The sequence below is a fragment of the Borostomias antarcticus genome, assembly GCF_949987555.1.
Source record: "Borostomias antarcticus genome assembly, contig: scaffold_121, whole genome shotgun sequence".
Taxonomy (NCBI): domain Eukaryota; kingdom Metazoa; phylum Chordata; class Actinopteri; order Stomiiformes; family Stomiidae; genus Borostomias; species Borostomias antarcticus.
The window spans coordinates 51,815-74,000 of record NW_028175525.1 but is presented as its reverse complement, the minus strand read 5'-3'; the positions used below and the strand labels follow the sequence as shown (position 1 = coordinate 74,000).

At 49.9% G+C, this 22,186-nt stretch overlaps 3 protein-coding genes across 3 annotated transcripts; 1 reads left to right on the top strand and 2 right to left on the bottom strand.

Moving 5' to 3' along the window:
• Window positions 1-12,286: 12,286 nt before the first annotated feature.
• Window positions 12,287-13,527, bottom strand: LOC311329505 (G-protein coupled receptor 4; the record flags this gene model as incomplete). Its single annotated transcript, XM_084463345.1, has 2 exons — window positions 12,287-12,680; window positions 12,944-13,527. The coding sequence occupies 2 exons, from the start codon at window positions 13,525-13,527 to the stop codon at window positions 12,287-12,289; spliced, it is 978 nt and encodes a 325-aa protein (XP_084319471.1).
• Window positions 13,528-16,818: 3,291 nt separating this feature from the next.
• Window positions 16,819-18,270, top strand: ugt5g1 (UDP glucuronosyltransferase 5 family, polypeptide G1; the record flags this gene model as incomplete). Its single annotated transcript, XM_084463344.1, is given in 4 exon segments — window positions 16,819-17,146; window positions 17,149-17,394; window positions 17,397-17,582; window positions 17,585-18,270. Coding segments are annotated over 4 exon segments (1,446 nt in total).
• A 1,422-nt stretch (window positions 18,271-19,692) lies between these two features.
• Window positions 19,693-21,145, bottom strand: LOC311329500 (placenta-specific gene 8 protein-like; the record flags this gene model as incomplete). The annotated part of the gene is made up of 3 exons (XM_084463340.1): window positions 19,693-19,920; window positions 20,039-20,223; window positions 21,025-21,145. The coding sequence occupies 3 exons, from the start codon at window positions 21,143-21,145 to the stop codon at window positions 19,693-19,695; spliced, it is 534 nt and encodes a 177-aa protein (XP_084319466.1).
• Window positions 21,146-22,186: the final 1,041 nt, after the last annotated feature.

Here is a 22,186-nt window from a genome sequence, read left to right as displayed (position 1 = left end):
GCCTATTATTGGTCTATGTAAGCTATTTGTTTATCAAGGAATACAGTTATCAGACCTGCAAAACTCAATCAATCAATCAATCAATCAATCAGTGTATCAAAGTTAGATAGTTGTGAGAAAAGTGTGAAAGTAGGCATGGTGAGCCACAGCCCAATCTTTCTTTAACAACAACAACAATAATAATAATAATAATAATAATATAATACATTTGATTTAAAAAGTGCCTTTCTCAAACTCAAGACACTGTACAGAACATAGAACTTTAGAGTCAAATTAGCTCATACAGCTGTCGGGGGGCGTTTTCCAAATCTGACAGAGGAGCATTTCACTTCAAACCTTTATTTATACTCGTAAAGCACTGAGGTTTCCCTCATTTACAGTGTTGACGAGTTCACAGATATACACAAATAACAACAGAACAAATACAATATACAATAATAAGAATGCAAAACAGTTACAGGTTGAAGTACAAATGCCAAGAACCATGGATTCAAATGAGCATAGCCCATACGTGCTACTGTAGATTCAAATATACCTATACCTGCTCACTATTAATCGAGGACCAATGTTACTGTGTGTAAACACTGTTTGAGCAAATATGGTAATTTCTTGGTAAGGAGCTACCTAAGCACAGAGACGTGGATGAGCAGGGTAGGGGTTAGGGTTAGGCTACTTTAGCAGCGCTCTCCAGGCAAGGGGACAGGGTGGCCTGTGGGGGAGCAGAGGTCAGAAAGAGTGACTGCACTGAACAACTCTGTCACATGGATATGTAGGCCTACCCACAGTCCTCAGTCCACAGCCCAATGCAACTTCACATACAAATGTAATGCTTTTAACCAATTAACCAAAAAATTTAAGTTGCACATCCTTCAATGTCATCTACATCTGCGGCGGCTGTAGCTCAGTTGGTAGAGTGGGTCGTTCAATGATTGAAAGGTCAGCGGTTCGAATCCCAGCTCTGACTGTCCACATGTGGAAGTGTCCTTAAAGCAAGACACCTTACCCCAAATTGCTCCCAATGAGCAGGTTAGCGCCTTGCATGGCAGCTACCGCCATTGGTGTGTGTGTGAATGGGTGAATGAGAGGCCATTGTAAAGCGCTTTGAGTGCCGCTAAGGTGGAAAAGCGCTATATAAGTGCAGTCCATTTACCATCTACATGATCAAATGTGTTTGTGGGCTGGCCTACCCTAACCCTAACTAGGATCTCAGAACATAGAAGCGATATTAGGACTTAAAATCCTGTAACAGGTAAAACTGCCCCCTAGAGGAGGTGATATAAACACTCCACTCCTTAGGAGAGAAGCTTTCTGGATATTTTTACTTGAGACATGGTCGCTAAGGGCTTAAATGACGCCTTTCGACATCAGACTGTTTTTAGAGACACTTTTCATATCTAGCTTATTATTGGTGCTTTGTTGCTCTTTTTCTATTAGTCTCATACTGTAGTTGTCTGTATCTCTCTTGTATTTGTATACATTATATTTTTTGCTATAAATGCTTGTGACTTAATGCTTTTTTCTATATCATTAGAATAACATTCAATTTGGATAGGCCTACTTGTTATTTGGTCTCTGCAGTGATCTTTGTATTTTTCTGTGGTTATCATGTTTTTATAATATTGTACAATCTTGCTCGGCGGTATATCAGTATTTGCGCATGCCCATTGTCCGATTGACGAAACAACTACACCTGGACTCAACGGACAGCCCCTAGCCCACGGGCCGTGTTTCCTGTATAAGTGATTGACTTACTTCCTTGTGCATTATTCTGATGAAGATTGAGTAAGATCGAAACGTCAGGGTTAGGGTTAGGGTTAGGGTTAGGGTTAACCCTAACCCTTAACCCTAACCCTAAACCTAACCCTCTAACTGTCCTCTCTGCCAGTGTGTGGACTCTGTTTTGCCCATTACTACCCACAATCCTCGACCTCTCCTCATTTGGCTAATAGGCCTAAATATTTTGAATTTCAGTCAAATACACATTATGGTGATTATGGTGTACTTTGTTGGGCTATTTGTTTGTTTGTTTGTTTGTGTTAGCAGTTTATATAAACTGCAACAATTGCAGTTTATATAAACAATTGCAGTAAGTGGGAGGCACTTCCTATTTAGTCCACCAAGTGGCAGTATAAACCTTCGCCTGTCCTGTTCATAACATGGCTGAGTGTTCATCATCACTCTCACAGCCTTATAGACCATTTCAATTGAATTTTTGGTCACTTAGGCAACTGGTCCAAACTAGTCTCGTGATGCCAGAATCAATCGTGAGTCTTCCAAACAAACTTCCTGTTTTGAAAATGAACATTCATTGAATTGGTCTTACCTTCATGGAATTTTTATATTAAAAACATGTTTATTTGGACCAGTTGCCCTAGTGACCGAAAATTCTATTGAAATATAGGGAAATATAGGTCTATAGGGTGTTATGGTATGGGAGGCAGATGTGTACAACAGGTGACAACAATGGCATTTTCATCTTTATAAGGCATTGGCCAAAGGATTCTAGGTTCTGCATTAGATGAATCCTACAGCATTTGACAGAGTTTAGATCTCTAAACCACGCTCCATCACTAACCCCATGTAGCCCAGGCTACTGAATAGTCTTACCCCTAAGATATAATTGGGGAAACTCGATGTTTGATGTGAAACTCCATGGCTCCGCACCAACAGTGTTACGGCTCGCATGCCCTCGCCTCCACAACCGCCTCCCTCTCTCCCCTCTGGGCCCGCTGCGCGCTCGGGGCGTCCTACGCGCTCTACCGCACGTCGCATCGGCCCGGGCATACAACGCTCTGACTCCGGAGTTTCCCCCCACTGCCGGGCGTTCCCCGTCTCCGGCCAGCTCCGCGGACTCGGCAGTCTCCTCCCTCTCCGGTGACGAAGAGTCGGATCCCGACATGCCCAGCACATCGGCCCGTGCGCAAAGACAAGAACGGCGCGCTCGTCTCCGACGATGACGCGGGCGCGGCTCTACTCACCGGTTTCCATTTATCATCACCACACCTGTCCCTCGTTCTGCAATCACCTTCAACCTCTACAAGAACCTGGTCTACACTCCACTCATCGCCAGATCTTACCATAACCCACATGTGGTAAAGTATAGCCTAGCCTACAATCTCCTTACCCGTATTTTGTAGTGTTTTTTCCCGTTCCCCGTTTGTGATTACTATCACTCACCCTACCTCTCCTCCTCGTCTCTCCAGTTCCTGCCTGACCCACGCCTGTACGACAACCCTGCTCCTGCCTGACCCACGCCTGTACGACAACCACGCTCCTGCCTGACCATCGCCTGTACGACAACTCCGCTCCTGCCTGACCATCGCCTGTACGACTACCACGCTACTGCCTGACCATCGGCTGTACGACTACCACGTCCCCCTTTGTGTTATCTCATTAAATCGCCCCTCCGGGCTTTACCGTCCCTTGCCTCCTCCTTTCCTGTTGCGCCTGGGTCCCTAACCAAACCCTCACAGTAAGATCTGGCCAGTTTGGACCCAGCCAACATGGAGGAGAGACCTGCACCTCCCGGACTACTCCAAGCCCTCCCACAGACCCAAGCTGTGCAATTACAGCAGGTATCCGCCCAACAGCAAGCCCAGGACGAGCGACTGAGGGGCCTCGCTACTCTGGTCTGCACCCTGTCCGACCAGGTCACCGCGCTCAGTGCCCGCCTGGCTCCGTTCCTGAACCCCACCGCTCCACCAAACCGGGAGCCCCATCTCGCCTCCCCGGCCCCCTACGACGGGACGTTCACCCTCTGCCGGGAGTTCCTCATGCAGTGTGAGTACGTGTTTGACCTCCAGCCAAGTATGTACTCCACTGCGTCGGCTCGGATAGCCTACATCGCCAACCTAACCACGGGACGGGCTCGCCGTTGGGTCATGGTGGGTCGCGAGGGCGCAGCTGCCTACATGCAGGACTACACTGCCTTCGTGGCTGAATTCAGGACCGTGTTTGACCACGACGTCCACGGACAGGACGCGGACGCTGCTCTCTCCGCCCTCACCCAGGGTCCCAGTTCCGTAGCGGACTACGCCACGGAGTTCCGCATCCTCGCTGCCCGTTGCCCCTGGAACGAGTCTGCCCTGTACAGCGCTTTCCGACGGGGCCTAGGGGAGGCCATGAAGGACAGCCTGGCTGGAAGAGACAGACCAGCGACCCTGAACCAACTCGTCTCCCTCTCCATAGCCATTGACGAGCGCCACCGGGAACGCAGGCGCGAGCGGGCGCACCAACACCACAGCGCACCCAGACCGTCTCCACCTCCCTCTACCGGCCTCTCTCGGCCTGCCCCGGCCTCCCTCGCCCCCCCAAACACCGCTGGAGAGGAACCCATGCAACTGGGTTGGACCCGACTGACCCCTGCAGAGCGTGAGCACCGGAAACAGAACGGACTGTGCATATACTGCGCTAGCCCAGCGCACGCCGTCGACTCCTGTTCCTCTGCACCTCCCAGGGTGGCAAAAAGAGTAGGCTCACTCGCCAGGGGGTACCGAGTAAGCCGGCTCATCCATCCCCAATCCCGGACCCGTGCCGCTAGGTTCACTGTCACCCTCGCCTGGCAGGGGCACACGCTCTCCGTCCCTGCCCTCATCGACTCCGGTGCCGACGAGAGCTTCGTGGACGTCCAGTTCGCCCACAAAGCGGCGCTCCCTCTCTCCCCTCTGGAGAGGCCCCTCTCGGCTTTCGCCCTGGATGGCCATCCCATGGGCCCCATCACGCACCGGACCCTGCCCCTCACCCTCACAGTCTCGGGAAACCACGTGGAGGACGTCCGCCCCTTCGTCATCCACTCTCCCGACGCTCCATTCATCCTAGGGAGGCCCTGGCTGGAACTCCACACCCCTCATGTCTGCTGGAGCTCGGGGCACATCCTCGGCTGGAGCACCACCTGCCACGCCCGCTGCCTCCGAGCTGCTCAGACCTCCACTCGGGTTGACCGGTCCCGTCCCGCTCCTCCGGACCTCTCCACGGTCCCTTCGATGTACCACGACCTCGGAGAGGCCTTCAGTAAGGAGCGCGCCCGCACACTCCCCCCTCATCGACCCTACGACTGCGCCATCGAGCTCCACCCTGGCGCCCCTCTCCCAGCCAGTCGTCTCTACAACCTCTCCCTCCCGGAGAAAGCAGCCATGGACACCTACATCTCCGAGTGCTTGGCCGAGGGTCTCATCCGACCATCTCGATCCCAGGTGGCAGCGGGGTTCTTCTTCGTTAAGAAGAAGGGAGGAGATCTGAGGCCGTGCATCGACTACAGGCTGCTCAACAACATCACGGTCAAGAACAAATATCCACTCCCCCTCATGAGCTCCAACTTCGAACCCCTCATCGGTGCCACCATCTTCACCAAGTTGGACCTCAGGAACGCTTATCACCTGGTGCGTATCCGTGAGGGGGACGAATGGAAGACCGCCTTCAAGACCTCCCGTGGCCACTACGAGTACCTCGTCATGCCCTTCGGCCTCACCAACGCCCCCGCCGTCTTCCAGGCGCTGATGAACGACGTGCTCAGGGACATGCTGGACGTCTTTGTGGTCCTCTACCTGGACGACATCCTGGTATTCTCCAGGAGCGCTGAGGAGCACGTCCAACATGTCCGCATGGTCATCCAGCGTCTCCGGGAGAACCGCCTGTATATCAAGGCGGAGAAGTGCACCTTTCACTCCTCGTCAGTGGAGTTCCTGGGGCTCATCGTGGAGGGAGGCCTGACGCGACCCGACCCCCGCAAGATCAAGACCGTGGTCGAATGGCCTCAACCCACGACCCGGAGGCAACTTCAGAGCTTCCTTGGCTTCGCTAACTTTTACCGCCGTTTTATACGGGACTACAGCCGGGTAGCAGCTCCCCTCACCCACCTCACCTCATCCCTGCATCCGTTCGTCTGGACACCGGCTGCCAGCGCTGCCTTCTCCGCGCTCAAGGAGTGCTTCACCACCGCCCCGGTCCTTCTCCATCCTGACCCCTCCAGGCAGTTCGTGGTCGAGGTGGACGCATCAGACACAGGCATCGGTGCTGTTCTGTCCCAGCGGTCAGTGGAGGACCAGAAGTTGCACCCCTGTGCCTTCCTCTCCCGCCGGTTCACCCCAGCTGAGGTGAATTACGACATCGGGAACAGGGAGTTGTTGGCGGTGGTGGGGGCCTTGGAGGAGTGGCGCCACTGGCTTGAGGGCGGCGAACACACCACCCTCGTCTGGTCAGACCACAAGAACCTGACCTTCATCCGGGCGGCCAAGCGCCTCAACTCCCGCCAGGCGCGGTGGTCCCAGTTCCTCGGGAGGTTTGATTTTACCCTCACCTTCCGGCCCGGCTCCCGCAACGCCAAGGCCGACGCGCTGTCCCGCCTCCACGCGCCCGAGGCGCCCCCCGCGGAGCCTGAGACCATCCTGCCGGTCTCGCGTGTCATAGGGGTGGTCACCATGAACATCGAGGCAGTGGTGAGGCAGGCCCAACGCGCCCAACCCAGTCCGGCCAACGTTCCTCCTCGCCGGCTCTTCGTGCCTGACTCGGTCCGGTCCCGGGTGCTCCAGTGGGGCCATGCCAGCCGGTTTGCGTGCCATCCCGGGGTTCACCGCACCCTCTCCTTCCTGAGCCGACGGTTCTGGTGGCCCTCCATGAGGTCCGACGTCCGGGAGTTTGTGGTCGCCTGTCCCGTCTGCTCCCGCAGCAAGGCGTCCCACCAGCCCCCGGCTGGCCTCCTGCGTCCTCTCCCGGTCCCCAGCCGTCCCTGGTCCCACATCGCCCTGGACTTCATCACCGGTCTTCCCCCCTCCAGGGGAAACACGGTCATCCTCACCGTGGTGGACCGGTTCTCCAAGGCGATCCATCTGGTGGCGCTCCCCAAGCTCCCGTCCTCTGCGGAGACAGCTGAGCTCCTCGTCCAGCATGTCTACCGGCTCCACGGTCTCCCCGGAGACATTGTCTCGGACCGTGGGCCTCAATTCACCTCCCAGGTCTGGAGGGCCTTCTGCAAGGAGATCGGCGCCACCATCAGCCTCTCCTCTGGCTACCACCCGCAGACCAACGGCCAGGCCGAACGGGCCAACCAGAGCCTGGAGTCCGCTCTCCGCTGTGTGTCGGCTCTCCACCCCACCTCCTGGAGCAAGGACCTACCCTGGGTCGAATACTCCCTCAATGCCCTGACCAGCGCTGCCACTGGCAGGTCTCCGTTCGAGTCATCCCTCGGGTACCAGCCCCCGCTGTTCTCTCTCCAGGAGTCGGAGGCCTCCGTCCCCTCCGTCCAGGCCCACCTCAGCCGCTGTCGCCGTGTCTGGAGGGAGGTCCACAGGGCCCTGCTCCGCTCCAACGAGCGCTCCTGCCGCGGGGCCAACCGCCGCCGCACTCCTGCTCCGGCGTATCGGCCCGGTCAACGTGTCTACCTCTCCACCGCTGATCTTCCGCTCCAGGTCCCCTCCAGGAAGCTGGCTCCGCGCTTCGTTGGGCCCTTCGAGATCGACCGTGTCCTGAACCCAGCTGCGGTACGCCTTAAGCTCCCTGCTTCCATGCGGGTACACCCTGTGTTCCACGTGTCCAAGGTCAAGCCTGTCTCCTCGAGTCCCCTCATGCCTTCTGCCCCGGCTCCTCCGCCTCCCCAGATGGTCGACGGGCATCCCCAGTGGACGGTTCGGCGGCTGCTGAAGGTGCGCCGCCGGGGTCGGGGTTTCCAATACCTGGCGGATTGGGAGGGGTACGGCCCCGAGGAGTGCAGCTGGATCTCCAGGCAGCTCATTATGGACCCGTCTCTCCTCCGGGACTTCTACCGGGCCCATCCTGACGCCCCCGGTCGGTCGCCAGGTGGCTCCCCTCGGGGGGGGGGGTCCTGTTACGGCTCGCATGCCCTCGCCTCCACAACCGCCTCCCTCTCTCCCCTCTGGGCCCGCTGCGCGCTCGGGGCGTCCTACGCGCTCTACCGCACGTCGCATCGGCCCGGGCATACAACGCTCTGACTCTCCGGAGTTTCCCCCCACTGCCGGGCGTTCCCCGTCTCCGGCCAGCTCCGCGGACTCGGCAGTCTCCTCCCTCTCCGGTGACGAAGAGTCGGATCCCGACATGCCCAGCACATCGGCCCGTGCGCAAAGACAAGAACGGCGCGCTCGTCTCCGACGATGACGCGGGCGCGGCTCTACTCACCGGTTTCCATTTATCATCACCACACCTGTCCCTCGTTCTGCAATCACCTTCAACCTCTACAAGAACCTGGTCTACACTCCACTCATCGCCAGATCTTACCATAACCCACATGTGGTAAAGTATAGCCTAGCCTACAATCTCCTTACCCGTATTTTGTAGTGTTTTTTCCCGTTCCCCGTTTGTGATTACTATCACTCACCCTACCTCTCCTCCTCGTCTCTCCAGTTCCTGCCTGACCCACGCCTGTACGACAACCCTGCTCCTGCCTGACCCACGCCTGTACGACAACCACGCTCCTGCCTGACCATCGCCTGTACGACAACCCCGCTCCTGCCTGACCATCGCCTGTACGACTACCACGCTCCTGCCTGACCATCGGCTGTACGACTACCACGTCCCCCTTTGTGTTATCTCATTAAATCGCCCCTCCGGGCTTTACCGTCCCTTGCCTCCTCCTTTCCTGTTGCGCCTGGGTCCCTAACCAAACCCTCACAAACAGCTCAGTCATTCTATAGCTTCATCCTCATATGGTTCATGCAGAAGCCCCTCAGGAGATGATAATAAACTAACCCTAACCCTAACTCTAACCCTGACAACATGCTTAGATCATATGGGACTTCCTACTCTCAAGAGCCAATTGATTGTAGGCTATAATCGGAGCAACATATGATGTAGTCTATATTGCCTTTCCATTTAGACTAGGCTACCAGGTATTGGGCTATTTTCATTAATATGTCAGGCTATACCAGATCACATTACTATTCTTTTTTTTTCTTTTTGGTTTTGGTGGTGCAAAACATAATTGGGTACAGCCTTAATTGTTCAGAACAGTTGCACAGCTAGGATCCACCTCGCATTTGACTTTGGGGATTGGACACTCAGGTTGGTGACTAGTACATTAAGGGTGCCAAAAAGTCGACATACAGAACATCATTGGCGCACATCACCTCCGTAGGCAGTTCATAACCTGCCCGACAAGTCTGGCAAGCGTTGTGAATCGATACAGCGCGCACCGTTGGCGACTCACCAGGAGAAAAAGGTATACTTTTATGGAATTCATGCCATGTTCAGCATTCTATATTATAATGAGGCTATAGTGAGTTAATAATTTAATACAAACTCCAGTTGCACTTCTTAACAATTATAGACTGTATAGAGATACCCTGCCTCCCTACTAACACAGTGGGTTGCAGCAACGTTGCACATAAGTTTTACTTAGGTAAGTTGCAACGTTACCATCAGGCGATGTTGTGACAACGTCCCATCTATGGTCGAAAATAACTTTACCCTCCTAAGTCTAATTAGACTTTACAGCAACGTTGCAGAAACATTGGCAACATGGGTCCCTGCAACGTCATTAAATAACTTGACAGTGACGTTGTATTACAGTCCTATTAGGCAAGCAATCGGGCTATCCCGTGACGTCACTGCTTGCTTGGTTCACAGTTGAAGTAGGCAGGATTCTTTGCCAAACTGCTCCTGTCTTTTTTTTTCTTTTTTTTTTCGCTTATATCCTTCATATTGTACTGTATGTTGAGGTTAATAACTCATCTTAGAAATGTTATTGATTGTATATTTCCCTGTTTGTTATAAATTGAATGCTTTTTCATTAATTAAAAAAAAAAGTAGACAGGATTCTCTATCACTGCGACCCATGGTGGAAATCGTGTTTAAAGGTGCCATCTCCTCCGGAATGTAATCAATGAAATAAGATATTTGACACATGAATGCTCAATACAGATAAAAACAGAACAACCAATAACACTTCTGACCAAGTGAAATGATTGGAATGACCTGTCAAACTGCCTAATCAATGCCAAATCACACAATTTGATGTTTCTTTTCTAATCTACTAACGGTTTAGAGATATATCGGATTATTTCGGTACGTGTGATTATTAAATTTTTTATCGATCAGGTTAGAGATGAGAGATCAGCAATCAATACTAAATGTAGCATCACGATCACTAAACTAAGCCACATGTAAAACCTTGTCTGTGTTTGATCCATCGTGAAGAAGGTAGGATGCTGTTCAGCTTACCGGCCCATGCAGCTCTGAGAGGATGTGGTGACAAATAATATGATGTTGCTGTTCTTTCGAGAGATGTCCTCTAGAGATAATAACAACAGGGAACTAAACATTGTAGCTCTATAGCTTTGATATTACAATGGCACGGAAACCAAACCACACAATTGTCAGAAATTGATAAGAGCGCAGAAAGATTAGTTGGCATGTGTCCTACATCTACAAGATCCACCCAACCTGGTCTGTCAGTGACTTCTGATGTTGTTTGCTGAAGAGCTGAATGTTTTCTCTTATCAGTGTATTCGTGAAGATAAATCAGAGTAGAACTCTGCTACCCCCTTGTGATCAACCAAGTCAATGCATGTTCCGTGGAAAATAGTCCTCTATTGTTTTATAAAGTTTCAGTGCTTCAGCCTCAAAATTCCATTGTTTGAAATATATGACTAATATCTATAATATTATTGTTCAGATTCAGTTCACAACTAAAACAGACATCTCAAAGAGTCAACAGCGGAGACATAGCGACCGTCCCAGTATGTCCAACTCCAGCAGCCCCCTCTACTGCTCTCTGATCCAGCAGATGGTGGCCAACGCCAGCAGCGGGGTTAGGGTTAGGGTTAGGGTTAGGGAGCAGGGAAGGAAGACGAGGAGGAGCTGGAAGGGAGGAGCAGCCCACCTGGCTGAGGTGGACTGAGAGCGGGGAGGTTGAGAGGAGGAGGAGAAAATGTGGGACCAGGATCAAATTAAGAGAGGAGCGTGGGAGGAGCAGCCAAGTTGCTAGAATGGACTGAAAGGAAGAAGACATGAAGTTAACGTCTTTCCATCCATTTACCAGGTTCGTCCAGCAAAGGACTATAAAAACATTGGATTTCCTATTCTGAATCAGTGTTATGTAGTTACCTCAAACATAGGGACATTTAACTGGTGCTTTTGCAATGCTTCATGTGCTTTTTCCGCTATAAATGACAAGACGGGAGGAATGGAAGGCTGAACTAAGATCTGCATGCTATCATTGGTCTGCTTTCACTATTGACATTGTGATTTAAAAGTGAATGTCAATATATGTAGGTAGTCGTGAGTGTAGATATTCGTTGGAGTTTGAATGCCAGTCTAACTCTCGGCGACACCAAAATAAACCACAAGCCTCAGAGGCATACATGTCAAAGTGCAGCATTGAACTAAACTGCAGAAGGGCCACACATCCTATCATTACAATCTCTACTGATAATCTGCTTCAAAGCTGGCTACTTGAGCTTACTACTGTATCTCTACAGCAAGGGAGACAGAGCAACTGTCTCTGAGAGCAACTCTTTAATCTTGCATGAGTTTAATAATACTGTGAATTCTTTTTTTTGTAATTGTACTGTAGTGTGCATTTGGTTACAACACTGAAGATCTAGTCCAATGTGTACAGTAGGTTATTAATCAAAGCTTGCTAATTAACATAGCAATCTGTTGAACTAGAGAGAAACCAACTGCTTATCTCTGGGTTAGGGTTAGGGTTACTGATCCTGGGCATTCTCTGGGACTGTATTGTGTGTGAATTTGTTTTTTGTGGCAGAGGTGTGAAGATGACAGTTTGAAGATGATTTAGTACAACGTGTACAGTAGGCTATTCACACATTTATTACCATTGCAATGCACTTAATTTACTGTAATGTGCCAATTCCAATGTCAATCATGAAATTGAACTGAAAAATAAAAAATAAAGCATTTGCTTACAGTAAAGCATTTCTACAGACAGTAATTCATATTCCCAGGACTTTCAACGAAGAGTGAACATATTTGTCTGATTTCGGCCAGTATTCCAACGTGGTGAGGCTGCAGTAGTGGGAGATAGACCTCCTCTCTGAGCTGTCTCAGGCCGCACTGACCGTTTCACCACCGGGTGGTGCTATTGCAGCACGCTTGCGCTAATGCCATTGTTACCCGTTCAAATTGGAGGGATGCGTCAGTCCCTCGACTAGCAGAAAAAGGCCAGTCAACAATGCTTCCTACCTCTGCTCTCTTTGAAAGCAGCTGAATTCATACTTTTCAAAGCAAAGAGAACACGTTCATTATGTTCAGTCTCTCTCTCTCTCTCTCTCTCTCTCTCTCTCTCCCTCTCTCTATCTCCCTCGTCTGTACATGCTTGTCAGCCGTGGTCGTGTTGGCTCCTGAAGCTGATGGAGATAGGGTTAGGGTCTTTAGGGGCTCTGTGTGAGCGTCGCAGGCAGGGCAGGGACCTGCGCAGCTCCAGCCGGGCGTCCGGACACAGGAAGATGTAGAAGAGTGGGTCCAGCAGGGTGTTCAGGCTGGTCAGGCCGGAGCACAGCCGGTAGACAAGGAAGATGGACCGCTCCAGTTGGCAGGGCTCATTGGTCAGGAGCAGGGACACAAATCTGTACCCCCCCACCAGGTGGTAGGGTCCAAACACCACCATGAAGTTGACGGTGATGACGACGAGGATGCCCACGATCTTATGGCGCTCCTGGTCGGAGACGGACGGCGAGTGTCGGAGAGTCACTCCAATACGGGCGGAGGTGTAGCTGACAGGGAGATGAAGAGAGATGTAACAAAGGTGTGCTCTAGAAGGAAATTATATCATTTGACAACATTTACGTCTGAGAATACAATGTGAATACCACAATACCACAAAACTGCATTCCTATGTTATTTTATTGTAATTACTACTTTATTACCTAGTAAATACATACTGTATTAATGAAGCATCATTATACTGTCATTAGGGAGTGCTTACTTTACATGCCTGACATAAAGTTTGTCATCAACACCAGGACTACACACTCACCCTAGTATACTACAAGGCAGCAGGAACCCCAGCACCACTGCAATGATCTTGAAGAGAGCGTATCTGGGACTGACGGGGTACTGCTCCAGACACAGCAACCTGTCAGCATCAAACACCGAGGGGAGGAGCCCGCCCAGACAGAACAGGAAGGTCAGCGTCCAGACCGCCGCCCCCGACGCGGCCGCCACCCTCAAAGTCCGCACGCCGCGGCTGCTCAGCGGGTAGACGATGGCCAGGCAGCGGTCGAGCGCGATGAGGCACAGGAACACCACGCTAGCGTAGACGTTGACGTAGAAGACGTAGCCCACAAACTCACAGGCGGCACGGCCGTAGGGCCAGCGGTGCGCCCCCTGCAGGTAGAGGATCCAGAGTGGGAGTGTGAGCAGCTGGAGCAGGTCGGACAGCAGCAGGTTGAGGATGTAGACCAGCTGGCAGCCACTTGCGCCGGAGCGCTCCAGCTTGTACAGTCCCCAGAGGGAGAGCAGGTTGGCGGGGAGGCCCAGCGAGAAGGCCAGGCTGTAGATAGAGGTGAGGCCAACGGTGTCTGTGTCCAGGGGGAGGTCGCAGCTGCCATTGCCAGACATCATCCCTGGCGGTCCAAATGAGAGGCGACCCTCGGACACCATGGAGAGGAGACCAGGTGCAGAATGCCTTTATTTTTTACATCTGATATCTGAAATCAATATTCCGAGAGAGAGAGAGAGAGAGAGAGAGAGAGAGAGAGAGAGTTGAGCCCATCAAACTGTGAATTGTCAAATTCAATAGGACATCCTCACGGCTTTCCTGACTGGAGATGATATCAAGGAGATTACTCCACAAATGTGTCCATTGTTTGACAAACCATGCAAAGGTTCGAAGTAATCCATGGAGCCAGGTGTCCGTAGAGAGAAGAGGAGGCCCTGACAGATGCAGTGACAATGCTCTGCAGCTTAGGATCCATCAGAAAGCCATAGATACTCTGAAGACGCCGCGCTGTGTGACCTAGCAGGTCGACAGGTGTGTGCACGCCACTCAAAGTCACATGCATTCAAAGCTTGAAAAAGTGGAATTGGATTGGATTCTCAGATATCCATCGAGAAGAAAGTCAGTAGTTCCAGAAAGTTCTGTCCCATACTCAGCAGGGAGACCTGTTCACAAAGAGTGTGTGTGGCGATGGGAACACGCTGCTTAACTCAGCCTCCTCTATTCTGGCACCGTTTCCTCCACAGGAAACCCATTTCTTCAGTTTTAAGGGCAACATCCTGGAGGCAGGAGAACGCCTTTCTCTAGAACAAAAACACTGCAGTCCTCTACCTCTCTCTCTCTCTCTCTCTCTCTTCTACCTCTCTCTTTATCATTGTCTTAGCCTTTCTCTCTCTCTCCCTCTCTCTCTTCCTCTCTCTACACAAGTGCGGGACAGGATGATGGAGAAGGACATGGGGTGTTCATTGTGTAGAGGAAGTGGGAACAAGAGCTGCTATTGAAGCTTCATCCTGCTCACATCATTCAGCACATCAGCCCCCTGACACCATCCCTGTCAGCACTCCACTCCCTCTGCCTGTGCTGGGACTGATGCTATCTGATCATATAGTGTATTTACCACTAGATAATTGCATTATATAAGCCACAACGACTCATTAAACACTTGACCGTTGTATGCTTTGGCAGTAGACTAGTCACGCTGTAGTTGCCAGTGCTCTGGGTGAGATACTGCTGTGTTGCTTAACCAGGGGCCCTAACCCTAGCTTCTGATTTACACACACAGGGCTTGCTTTGTCTGTCGGTGTCCAATCATCTATCATTTAGATACACAGAGTGCATATATTTGTAATGCATGTGAAGACTATTAAAAACATCTAAATACACAAGAAGAACGGGCCTAGCGTGTCTCAGCCTACTGTATGAGAGGAGAGCATACACACAGACAGTACATCGCCTGGAACTCACTGCTCTCTCTGGATCTTTGAGTGTGACTTGGGAGAACCAGGTGAGACTTCTAATTTCACTGTCTTGTATACATAATCATGCTTAGTCACAAGCTAGAGAGAGAGAGAATTGGCATGCGTTGTATACTATAATAGGCCGATAATATGCAAATATTCCATTTAAATAATTTTGGGCCTGAAGCCACTTGCTATTCCAGTCACAAACCTGCGTTTCACCATCGATAAAAATAAACATGGGGAGGTCCTAACATGTGCCCAAAACAAGGAATTAGGTCAGATGTAGGAAAAAAAAACAAAGGATGAAACATAATCTCCAGCAAAGCTCTCGTACCTGCCTCCTGTTTCTGAATAACATGCGGGTTTGCACCTGCTCCTGCTCGCTGAGGGGGCGTCACAGAGAGAGAAATAATCGGCATTGTCAGACACTAGACGGAAAGTTCAAGTAACCTAAATCACACTTTATGTGCCAGTTATGCTCAGTGACCAATCAAAGGCCAGATCAGCCTCCCCGGCCGCACAGCCCAATATCTGCTCAGCCAATCAATATTTTTGCGCATAAAATCCAACCCATTAATGTCCACAAATATCTATGTTTTTTCACAGAAGACTGAACTCTGGGACATCAAGGTACTTTGAATCCCTCTGTGCATAATTACTGTCAAACTAATTAAGTAGGTATGTGAGTATTTGACTATAGATAGAACCGTTATTCACTTAAATACCTGTAGATCTGCACGCTTTAGATGCATTTCTGTTCTGTCCGAGGTCCACTAAAGTACGACTCTGAAGAGCATGAATGAGGCTGTTTGAGAGGTTTGAATCCTAAGCAACCTGCCCAGTGGTGAGTACATGTTGTTTGGAATACTGTAAGTAAGTAAGTAAGTAAGTAAGTAAGTTTTATTTATAACCAACATAATGTAGCTACTGTTATACATTACAGTACCTAATATTACATTCCCTAACCCTAACCCTAATACATTACATTTCTTGGTCTGGCACAACCACCAAAAGCCACTATCTGATCTGGTGATACTGCCGGGTGAGATGGACTATCAGGCCATCCTGGTGGTGGAAGCTGATTGGCAAGCCTGAGCGAGAGAGAGAGAGAGAGAGAGAGAGAGAGAGAGAGAGAAACTGCTGACATCTGAACATATGGTCCACAGGCCAGGTGACATCTGTGGACTGACTCAACGCTGATGTTTCAGTGGTTTGGGTGTTGAGCCCCCGTTCACAGCCGCGTCAGCGTAGCCTGCAGAGAGTATGAATCAGGCCTAAGAGTTTACAAGTGTGTAATGTCCATATCTTTACCCATAATCATCTCAGCATAGCTTATTCAGGAATTGAATGTTTTGAATCAAAGCCTCCTTAAGCCATCTTAGCGTGCATCTATAACTATAGTCTCATTCTCACTGTGGATAAAACATGATTGCTGGTTTCCAAAAACAAGACATATCCAAAAAATATCCCGTCCCCTCCTAGAAAACAGTCTTGGATGTCAAGATTTTGGCCTGGCCAGACAGATGTGATATCAACCTGTTTTGTACGTCCACAGACATTGCCTACTCAGTGGGCTCCTGCAACTCACTGAACATTGGGTCATCTGCCATCTGCCTAACCCTAACCCTGTTACATACAGTAGACTGACATGTGGTGAGTGGAACTTCTATTGCAGTGCATTTCATCTTTCGACTTCTATTGCAGTGGAAGGACAATGATGACTTTATATCTAGTTGCTCTTATATTGTCGCAGCAATCACATTCTGTATCACATTCTGTAAGTTGCTAACAATTCAGAAAATCTAACCATGTTTAGTTTATACATTTCTAAATGTATTCTATACCTCTAAGAAGCTCTGAGAAGAACAAATATTTTCTGATAAAAGTCATGTTGGTAGTTTGGGGTTAGGGTTAGGGTTAACCCTGTAACCTGTTTTCCCAGTTTAATTATGTATGGGTGTGAGCAGACATGCACTGTCCAGGCTCCGCCTCCTCCACTTCTGGCTCCTCCTCCTGGCTGGGGGTTGCCATGGGGGCAATGTTCTGGTGGTCCCTGAGGACGGCAGCCCTTGGCTCAACATAGAAGTCATCCTCCGAGAGCTCTACACCAGAGGTCACAACCTCACCGTGCTGTGTTCCACCAAGAGCTGGTACATCCCCCAGAATTCCCCTCTCTACAGCTCTGTAACCATCATATCTTCGTCGATCTTCGCCATCTTGGAGGACTCTGCCCTGACCTCTAGGCTGAGGAGGGCGGAGTTTGACCTGGTGCTGACTGACCCATCTTCCCTGTGGGCGTGCTGCTGGCCCGTTACCTGGGCCTGCCCCCGGTTTACACCGTCCGCTGGCTCAATGCCTGGGAGGCCCATATGGCCATTGCCCCCACTCCCCTCTCCTATGTACCCATGCACAGCTCCCTGTTCACGGACCAGATGGACTTCCTGCAGAGGACGGAGAACTTCCTGTGCTACGTGGCGAGCCTGCTCCAGGAGCGCCTGGTCATCCTGCCACTCTACAATGACCTAATCCGCGCCACTTCCCGGCCGGGGCCGACCTGCTGTCCATGCAGTGCTCGGCCAACATCTGGCTGATGAGGTCGGACTTTGTCCTGGAGTTCCCGCGGCCCACCATGCCCAACGTGGTGTACATGGGGGGCTTCCAGTGCCGTGAGCCACAGCCCCTCCCCACCGAGCTGGAGGCCTTCATGGGCGGCTCCGGGGGGCCGGCGTGGTGGTCATGTCCCTGGGCACGCTGGTGTCAGCGGTGCCACGGGAAATGGTCGAGGCCATCGCTGCGGCCTTTGCCTGGCTCCCGCAGAGGGTGGTGTGGGGGTACCGGGGCCAGAGGCCCACCTCCCTGGGGAACAACACCCTGCTACTGGACTGGATCCCCCAGAACCACCTGCTGGGCCACCCCATGCGGGCCTTCGTGTCGCATGGTGGCACCAGCGGTGTGTACGAGGCCATCTACCACGCGGTACCAATGCTGGACATGACCCTCCTCTTCCATCAGTTCCACAACCTACTGAAGCTGCAGGCGCGAGCGGCGGCGCGGGTCCTGGAGGCGGATGCCCTGACCACGGAGGGCTTCCTGAAGGCCCTCGGGGACGTGCTGGAGACGTCCTCCTACCGCCTTGGCATGCAGCGGCTCTCCCGCCTGCACCGTGACGCGCCCGTGTCGCCGATCACTGGCGCCCCCTTCTGGATCGAGTATGTCATGAGGAATGGAGGGGCGGCTCACCTGCGCTTGGAGGGCCCCGACCTGCCCTTGTTCTCCTACCACAGCCTGGACGTCGCAGTGCTGCTACTGGCCCTCGGCAGGGCCTCGTTCTGGGCAGCCCTCTCTGTCTGCAGGCTATGTGGCTCCAGGCTCTCCACGGCCAGGAGCAAGAGTAAGCTGCAGTGACGCTGATTTATAAACCGTTTTATTAACACTTTTAATTTTCACTAAAATGTTTAAAATAAACAGGTTTTGACAGAGACATTTCATAAATTGAGAAAAATAACAGATAAAAAGGTTCTGCACACTTAGGTCCATGCACATTTCTTTAATCCAAAACCAAGCTTTTGGTCACAAGACCTTCATCAGGGCAAAGCAGAAAATGAGAGATAAACAAACTACTCAATCCAATGAGAATGAATTCCCTCCATTTGAACATGCTTGTAGATTAAATCATCAATCAAACGGTAGTCTGGTGACATTTACATGGAAAGAGCAAGATGGACTGATTAAGACCCTCCTCTCCATGAATCATGTGGTAAAAATACCATCCATTGCCATTGTCTAAGCATGCCCATTCTCCCCAAACAATCTGAATTGTCTATTTTTCCTGTTCTTAAGAACAGGTTCCCTCAGGGTAAACTATGCTTACACTGGCGACTGTTAAATATATCTACTTTGAACAACTTTGATTCAAATACAATTATTTCTTTCTCTGTTCCAGCTATGAATTGTTATTTTTTAAATGTCTGAATAATGCCATTTAGGGTCATATGAGAAGAATCTAGGCCAATGTTCGGAGTTTCAGCGCAATGTCCTCTTTGTTTGGCTCTAATCTTAGTCTGTAAATCGCTTCCTCCTCCTTTGCACATGCTGACACACTTATCACTGTTCTTCTGTTATCTCTGACCTTCAACTGGCACACACACACACACGCACACACACACACACACACACACACACACACACACACACACACACACACACACACACACACACTGCTTTGGAAAGTTGGAGGGGAGGGGAAGAGAGGAGGAAGCAGCAAGGTCAGAGAAGAGGGGAAATCCAATGAGCCTTAATCATGGTTACAATCACAGCGTGTGACTCACTACTGTTCACAGTCCTATCAGAGCCAGGCAGCCTTCCCCTCTCTCCTCCCTCCTCTCCTCACCCCCCTCTCCTCTCCCCTCTCTCCTCCCTTCCTCCCTCAACTCTCTCCATACCCCCTCTCCTCTCCCCTCTCTCCTCCCTCCTCTCCCGTCTCCCTCTCCTGGCTTTGTTACACACACACCTGACCAATGACCGGTTCAAGGTACCTGTAACTAGCTATAGGCCTTAAACAATGAACAGCTAGCGAAGAGCTCTATGTATTTAGAGCATGTCTGTAGTAGTATGATGAAAAGTTGCATCAAGACCACAAATCTACCTTCCTGGGGATATTTCCAAGCAAGGGTACATTCAAACAAAGACACAATGCCAGAGGATTACCATGCACTATTAATAATGGCATCACCCATGTAGAACACACTATGAATTCAATTATATGACATCACCCTCTATTGGCCAGTCAAACCCAGCGACCGGTGCGAGGTCACAGGCCAGAGGTGACTAGATGAACCTGGCAGAGGTGATGACGGGCTGTGTGGAGACGACCCCGGGCTGCGGGGAGGCGGCCACCATCATGGCGTGCTGGGCTTGGACCTGGGAGGCCAGCATGGTGGGCTGAGCGTTGATGAGCGTGAAGGTCTGCCGCCGTCTCTTGATCTCCCTGGCCATCTGGCACCAGGAGCAGATGTTGCAGAAGGTGGCGTAGACGCAATCGGCCGTCATGTCCCCCTGGGGAGAGGAGATCGGACAAAATGTACCTCCCTAGGCCTCGATCTTGATCAGTGCTTTCCCAAACAACCTCTAACACACATACTTTTGTTGTTGTTGTTGAGTGAATTGGACCCACCTGGATGCCGTAGCGGTTGCGCACCGCCACCCTCATGGCCATGGAGATGGGTGGGGTGCAGGTGGGGACACCCCCCATCTGCATGCTGCTCCACAACACGTCCAGCAGGGGGAGACAGAAACACTCTCCGAACTCAGAAGTGGTGGTGCAGGCGAAGCATGGGAAGCACCAGTAGGCAAAGCAGCCTGACGGAGCCAGGGAGCAGTGATGGAGGGAGGCAAGAGATTAACCCTGATAGAGAATCATTCCTTATCTCACTCACTGCAGTCATTTAGACAGGAACAATGACTGGATTGATTTAGGTATGTTATCGTAACATTCAACTGTCATAAAAACGTGACACCCATGTATAGAGTATACACACACACACACACACACACACACACACACACACACATACACATATATATATATATATATATATATATATATATCAATCCTCTATTTGGCATCCAGAAACTGAAACAAAGTTAAAGTCCAGTCGTAACTGCAGTGGCGGCTTTAAAGTTAGTCAAGACAAGCAGATCTAAAATTGACCATGTTTCATGTATACTTATCATTACATTACATTACATTACAGTCACTTTTATCCAAAGCGACTAACAATAATTGCATTTAACGTAGGAAAAGCCAATGTACTACTACTTGCCAGAACTCACAAGTGCATCTTCTTTCTAAAACAAGTGACTAAGAGCATAATCTAGTACTGAAGGCAAAGTGCAAGAATAGCAATCTAAAGTACAGTGCAATACAATACAATACAATACAATACAATACAATACAATACAATACAATACAATACAATACAATACAATACAATACAATAAAATAAAATAAAATACAATAAGTGCTTAGGAGGGAGGATTGTTGTACTGTAGTACTTCTTGAAGAGATGAGATTATCGTGTGTGTATGTATATATATATATATATATATATATATATATATATATATATGTATATATATATAGCAGATGAGGAGACTCACAGACGTGTAAGTCATCAAAGCAGCCACAGATGCCAGTGCTCCAGTGATTGGAACGGACAGCGATGAGGGTCAGAGGCTGGGGCAGTGGCAGCTGCTGGTTTATTGTCACAGTGGTCGCCATGGTGGCCACTAAACTAAGGAACAATATCCACAATAACAACAACAACAAAGAACATTTTTCATTGACTTTCACCAAGCCAACATTAGCCAATAACCCTATCCCCTAGCCATGCGAACATTCAACCAAAAGAAGATAAGAATACTGTTACATTCTCTCAAAGTCTGACTTACTGTAGACTACTTGTTCTGTGAGGTGGTCTGGCTAATTTAAAGACTACTGTATCAATCTATAGTCTTAATGAGAACATTCAGGGACTGACAGCATACTCAAGTTAGAACCTAACGGCTTTCTCAGTTGAATTTAATCAGTTCATACTGTAAATATACATATTGCCATCATAACCCATATACCTACAGTTGAATATAAAGAATGTCATTTATACACTGGTATTATACATGCACATGTATTTTCCTACAAATGTATACACACTCACCTGATGTTGTGAAGTCTTTCTTGGTCTAGGGTTGGGACCCTTACGTATGAAGCAGGCTTGGCATTAGACAGTACCATGGAGGAACTGAGATCTGGGGCTTTATTTGCATCAATGTATTTTGCATACTGTATGAGTCTCAACTCTCAAAGGTAAGTTCTATTTCACAGGATCAACTTGATGGAGTTTCAAGGCTATTGGTTTCTTGTTGAAAGGTTTTATTTACTATCATGTTGTAGAATATTTGAGCTGTAAATATTATTTCAAAAAAGTTGTCAGAATGTGTGATTTGTTCTTTGAACAGGTTTATCAGTTTTTACACACTGACACAATGACCACAACCTGAAACTCACGTATCAACTCCCGAAACCAATTCTGCTGAAATACAAGCACATTTCCTGTTTTACACTCAAATTTCAATTCTTAATGGCTTACCATGTAGGCAACATCTCTGTAACTATGTGTATACTCTGCTAATAGTCATGTCTCTCTTAGCTCTTAGCCCATGTTTACTGCTCTGTAAATGTTCTTAGCCAATAGACATACATTTTCCAGGAGCTTGCTCGAAGGTCTCATTGAGAGAGGTCAGGGAAGAATTTGTACGGCTCACT